Source organism: Rhinopithecus roxellana, chromosome 13 (assembly GCF_007565055.1).
Source record: "Rhinopithecus roxellana isolate Shanxi Qingling chromosome 13, ASM756505v1, whole genome shotgun sequence".
Classification (NCBI taxonomy): Eukaryota; Metazoa; Chordata; class Mammalia; order Primates; family Cercopithecidae; genus Rhinopithecus; species Rhinopithecus roxellana.
In genome coordinates this window covers 77978469-77984468 of record NC_044561.1, presented here as the reverse complement: position 1 = coordinate 77984468, position 6000 = coordinate 77978469, and the positions used below count along the sequence as shown (strand labels likewise).

The 6000-nt window shown below is 52.1% G+C and overlaps 1 protein-coding gene across 2 annotated transcripts in view; it reads right to left on the bottom strand.

The window, feature by feature from the left end:
• The window catches only part of ACSS1 (acyl-CoA synthetase short chain family member 1), a 54732-nt gene continuing 48732 nt past the window's right edge, over positions 1-6000 (bottom strand). Inside the window, exons 13-14 of one of the 2 annotated variants that reach the window (XM_010361633.2) lie at positions 3330-3448; positions 1438-2013 (exon numbers count right to left, since the gene is read on the bottom strand). In XM_010361633.2, coding sequence (XP_010359935.1) covers positions 1834-2013; positions 3330-3448 — 299 coding nt within the window. In that variant the 3' untranslated portion in view covers positions 1438-1833. Of the gene's footprint in view, positions 691-1437; positions 2014-3329; positions 3449-6000 lie in introns of those variants that run through there. The other variant, XM_010361642.2, reaches the window with a different exon arrangement.

Below are 6000 nucleotides of genomic sequence, written 5' to 3'. Positions count from 1 at the left end.
TGAACAAAATAAAGCTTTATTTGAACTCCCTCCCCTACAGATCATTCAGATGCCCGGGACCATGTCCAGATTCCTCTCAGCAATATGGAAAGCTAAGCCATTTCACAAATGCACAGCCATAGCCACACTACAGCCCCCCATGCCCAGGGCACAGATCTTTGTTGCTAAGTCTGTAACAAAAGAGCACCACTCACTATTTGTGTGCGCTGCAGCCAACACCACCTCCTGGGCATCACAGGCTCACTCACGCAAGAGGCCAGCACCACCAGTGACGAATGGGTGCTCAGTAGCCCAGACACCCCCCAACACCGGCACTGCCACAAGGCCCTGAGGGGTAGACTGTGGGGCAAAGAGGACACACTCTCCCTAACCTAAGGGACCTGGCTCACTGGGCCTCCTTCCCCTGCCAACCACCAGCTCCTGCGTGCCTAGCTGGGAGGTAAGCACCCACTGGTGGCATGATTTCCATTATCTTGCTAATGTTGACAGCACCTAAGTCACATTAAAACAGAGAGAGACTGGATTCAGATCTCCAAGTCTCATCAGTGGACCTCAGTGGTTCTCACTGCCCCAACCACAGAGCGAAGGTCAGGCAGCATTTACCAGGACTTGGCTCTGACCAAGTTAGTGCTCTAACAAGTCACCTGAGTTTCTAATAGCTTCCCTGAAGAGCCCACCTATTTGGAGAATGTTGCCTCTCCTATCAAGAGGCATCTGGGGGCACAAAAATCTTTCTGGATCACAGCTTGAAGAAACAGAACATGATTGGAGTAGCTTCAGAACTAAGGTGGCCACATTCACCCCATCACTTAGGAGTTAGCTCCACTATACACAACCAAGCACAGGAGAAACAGTCACCAGGAAAGGATGCTGGAGGCTTGGAAGTTCTCAAGGGAGCTGTTTAGACAGAGGTACAAACATCTCCAATTCAGACTTCCGAATACGCTAACAATCATTAAAAATGTGGCCTCTGATCCTCACGTTTCCCACTAGTAGAGGCAAAAAAGGATATTTTCATAACTATATGTTAAAAAGAACATGTTCAAGTAAATCCACACACTACATGTAAGTGTTGCATGCTGTTCTTCCACAATATAAAAGTATAAAAATACGATTTCTGCCCTTTGTATCTAGACACATCTGGAGAAAACACGGTTGCTACTAGCTAACTAGCTCTGTGTTATCTGAGCGGGTGCACTATCCCAGGGCCTCACCTTCCTGTGCTGGCTCAAGAGGGCAGAGAAATGGAGATGGCAATGCCTTTTCTTTTCTTTTTTTTGAGATGGAGTCTCGCTCTGTCGCCAGGCTGGAGTGCAGTGGCTGGATCTTACCTCACTGCAAGCTCCACCTCCCGGGTTTACGCCATTCTCCTGCCTCAGCCTCCGGAGTAGCTGGGACTACAGGCGCCCGCCACCTTGCCCGGCTAGATTTTTTGTATTTTTTAGTAGAGACGGGGTTTCACTGGGTTAGCCAGGATGGTCTCGATCTCCTGATTTCGTGATCCGCCCGTCTCGGCCTCCCAAAGTGCTGGGATTACAGGCTTGAGCCACCGCGCCCGGCGGCAATGCCTTTTCATTCCAGGAGACCAAACTCAGGATGACAGAACCAGCCCTAGCATGTTGCATAGCCTCTCCATGGGTGATACTCCTGGGACCTCCAATGGATGGGAGAAAGGGCTCTCAGCCCAGCTTCACGTGAGGGCGGTGTGGGTCATGTGTGGGGTGGGGGCTGCTTCTGGGACTTAGGAAGATGTCAACCTCAGGGGTACCCTCTGGGAAGGACAAGCCAGGGCCTGGGTGCCCGCCCATCCTAAGAGCCCCTCAAAGCGCCAGCTCACTTAGCGGCAGCCTGCTTGTCCTTGCACTTCTGGTAGGCACTCAGGATCTCTGTGATGATGCTGGGGTCCTCCAGGGTGGTAGTGTCCCCCAGCTCCTGGGCCTCACTAGTGATGATCTTCCTCAGGAGCCGCCGCATGACCTTCCCAGACCTGGTTTTTGGAAGACGTTTCACCACCTGGCAAGGAACAGGCACGGTATTAGAGCATGGATGATGCCCAGCCTCCATGCCAGTATGGACTGCATTGAGATGAGAAGGGCTCTGCTCAGGGGGGATGCCCTCCCGGGGGTCCACAGTGGATGCCTAAGTCTCCACCCCCAGAGAATGGTGAGGCCCGAGGTCTTGGCTTTATCCTCCTACAATCTGGACCTAAGCTGAAACCCACCCCGATGCCCTCTGCCAGGCAGGGTCCACCCAGGCTGGGTTCACCCCATACTGCCGCCTGTCTGTCCTGCCACTGTGCCACGTGCAGGCACCCAGGTGGCAGCAGGTCCAAGCACCCACTGGGTGCCTCATCTCCATTCCCTGGCCTGGGACTTAGCGGGTTTTGTCTTACGTAAGAGGTGAGAACTACTTAAGAGAAGAATTTTGTCTTAGTGTTTGAAAAGCTAACATGGAGCATGCTCAAACAACTACAGCCCATTCACTGCAAATAGCAATACATTATGAGCTGTTGTTTGGGATCTTTGACAGTCACTCTGTCTTTTGAAATAGTTCAGTTCACCTAGGGCGAGTCCGAGTCTCCTGAAACTCTGGTCACTTGGCCAAATGTGTCAACTCTCGTAATCCCAAGTGGAGCCTGGCCCTGCTGCCTCCGAGGGCCACCAAACCCAGAGTCACTGCGCACAATGTTCATAAAGGAGGGAATGAAAAACCGAGGGCTGAAGAGGCAGCCCAATCCTCCCCCGATTCTGACCCCCTGGGGTGGGGATCTGCGATCTCCCTCACTGCCACCAGGAAAAGTGCTCAGGAACCACACAGGGGCTGGAGAACCCTGGTACTGTCCTCATGTCTCTAATGAAAATCCCTAAGATTCTTCACCAGCAGCCCCATTTCTGTGACTAGCCTGCACATGCCAACATACGAGAGCGGAAGCCTGCCTAGATGACCTCCTGGACAGGTGAGCTGGCTGGGCGTGGAAGCCTAGGTGAACTCCTGGACAGGTGAGCTGGCTGAGTGTGGAAACCTGCCTAGGTGGCCTCCTGGACAGGTGAGCTTACTAAGCGTGGAAACCTGCCTAGGTGACCTGGACAAGTGAGCTGGCTGAGCTTTTGAAGCTGCTGAGCTCTTGGAGCGACATCTCCTGCCCTCTCCTCTCCCTCTGTGACAACACAGTGACCCACCAGCCTCACCACCAGCCAGGAAAACCAAACAGCTAGTGTCAGTTTTGATGGTAATTGGAAAAGAGTAATATGCTCCTAAAAGACCATTGTCACTTAACAACTGTGGGAAGCACAGCAGCACAGCCCCACCTTTGTGGGAGGCCCACTCACCAGGATCTTATCAGGCACAGCATATTTGGCAATCTTGGTGGCCACCATGGACTTGAGCTCCTGCACCACCACATCTGAGTCACCTGCACTATCTTTCACCACAATGAAGGCAAAGGCAGCTGAAAATAAAGTCAAGTTTGGGGATGTATTAAATACTAGACAATGAGCCAACTCCCGAAGCAGGGTGCTATGCACAGACTGCCAGAAATCCAAAGGGCTTTTGAATTCTATGTTAGTGACATTGTAGCAGCTGGTTTCTTTAGTTGCAAACCCTAAGACGCAACTTCAGTTTCACGAAAAGTGGCAGCAATTCTAACAGCTCCACAGATGTTCCAGGTGAGTGCACATGTGTGGCTAAGAGCTTGGCATCTCAACTCTAATGCTGACTAATTGTGTGTGACCTGGGACATGGGACCTCCCCTCTCTGTGTCCTCATCTGTGAAATAACCCATAATGTGGTTTGATAGAATGAGACTTCCATGAGAAGGTGCACAGATGCACAGCAAGTGGGCACCAACAGCCTTTGGGGGCGTGTGTGCAACATGGTACCATGGGCCAGGGTGGCTATTTCAGTTCAATTAAATCAGCAGCTCCCCGGCTGCATGAGCCACACTTCAAATGCCATTCAGCATCATGCACAGCCAGAGGCTGCCACCCTGGACAACACAGACATGGGGCAGCTGACAGTTCTGCTGGGCAGCACTGGCCAGCCCACATTTTAGCATAAATACTAGGTTTCGTTTTTCAGTACCCTGGCATGTTCCAGGAAGGGTTCACACTGTGAAGAGGGATCTAATTTGATTGCTTTCCATATAAAGAGTCACTTGTCCCAGCGCCATCCCTGACAACCTGCCCGTCCCCACTGGCCTGTAAGGCCTGTCTCTCCCATGAAGTTTCTATATATGTGTGGCTCTCCTACTGCTCATCTGCCCCAGCACCATGCCACCTTCACCCATTCTTCCCCTGGCATGTAGCACCTAACTGGCTGTGTCGTTTCCTCAGTGATCATCTTTCTTGCTCTTTGTCTGTCTCTCTCCTCTACTCTCGACCCCTCCAGCATGCTAACTCTATGGGGGCAGAGACCTTCTCACTCACTGCTGTGTCCGCAGCATCTAAAACCATGCCTGGAACACAGGAGGTGCTCAACACATGGTTGTTTAGTGCATGAATGGATGATTGGTTTTCTGAACAAGCTATGATCTGTAAAGACCTACAGCCTTTGCCTGAAAGGCCTTCCCATATCCATGTGGCAAACTCCTATTCATCCCTCAAGACGCAATTCAGCCACCTCCTGCTCTGTGAAGCCTTTACCCATGAATCTAGTTTATGGCACATGCTGTGCGGGAACAGCTGTCAGTCCCCCTGCTGCCACCCTACTAGGTTGTTAGGTCTTTAAGGGAAAGAACACTGTTTTTCTCATCTTGGTCATTGATATGGGATCAGAAGTGGGCCTGGGCTGTTGAGTTCTGAGGATGGTGCTGGAGGGAGGAAACCCTCCACATGGGTGGAGGAGCCAGTTAAGAGCCAGGAGGAGGCAGGCAAGGCTCAGGACACTGGAGACAAGAGAGACAAGAGCTTGGCCAGCAGCACCAGAGGCTTGTTGGGTCTACCAGGGGCTGCCCTTTTTCAGAGCTGGTGGAAAACAGAGAGAGTGGGGACAAATACACGATACTCACAGGCGGCTTTACAGCCAACCAAGAGCTGTTCGTCAGCTCTTCATAATTATAGAATCGATACTCAAATTCATTAGAAATCAGGAAAATCATCATACTCGTGATACACAAATTCTCCTCACACATCTGGCAGACATTAAGAAGCCTGGCAACACCAGACTTGCAATAGCTCCACACACGCAGAACGTGCCCTGGGCAGCAGCGTCCACAGCAGACCATGCCCCACCACCACCCCAACAGACCTAAGGCTAGGCTGCCCTATGAAAGACAGTGATTGCGATGCCCAAACGTTTGTCTAAAGGTCATTTCCACTGTCCTTTCCTTGATCTTGCACTTACTTTATGGAGTTCAATCCAGGGGCTTCTGAGCCCCCAGACACAGTGGACCATGCATGGACCCCTCTCAGTGTCCCCAGGGAGTACTGGCTCAGCCACTGGACTCAGACATAGATGGGGCTTTCCAATCTCAGGACACACCAGTGCCCTGTGGATCCCCAGCCCAGAGACGTGAAATGCAGGAGTCCCCAGAGGAGGGGCGCAGGCTCCTGTCAGAGCGAGGTACCCTCAGGGGAGCACTAAGTTATCCTAGACACACCTGAGAAACTGTCCTCATCTCCGTCCTCTCTGACCCTCCTGATCACATGTGGACGTCACCGGGCAGGGGTCCCCACCAGCTCTCTCCCACATCCCAGCCTTACCAGCACAGTCTTTTCATGGCAACTGAAAATGCTGTTTGTAAAGCACTGAAACAAATTCTCAATCTTGCAATGGGTCAATTTAAAGAAAGCATTTAAGTAAATAATGGAACAACGGCACACAGAAGTACAGGGAGGCAGGTGACATCTGGGACACACTGTGACACAGGGTGGCCTCCCAGCGGGAGGCCAAGCCGGACCCCAGGCCACTGGGCAGGGTGGGAGAAGCCAGTCTGCCCAGCAGTGCCCTGGCATGGGATCAGTGTGTGTCCAGGTCACGCCAGGCCAGGCAGTGTGCCTGGAT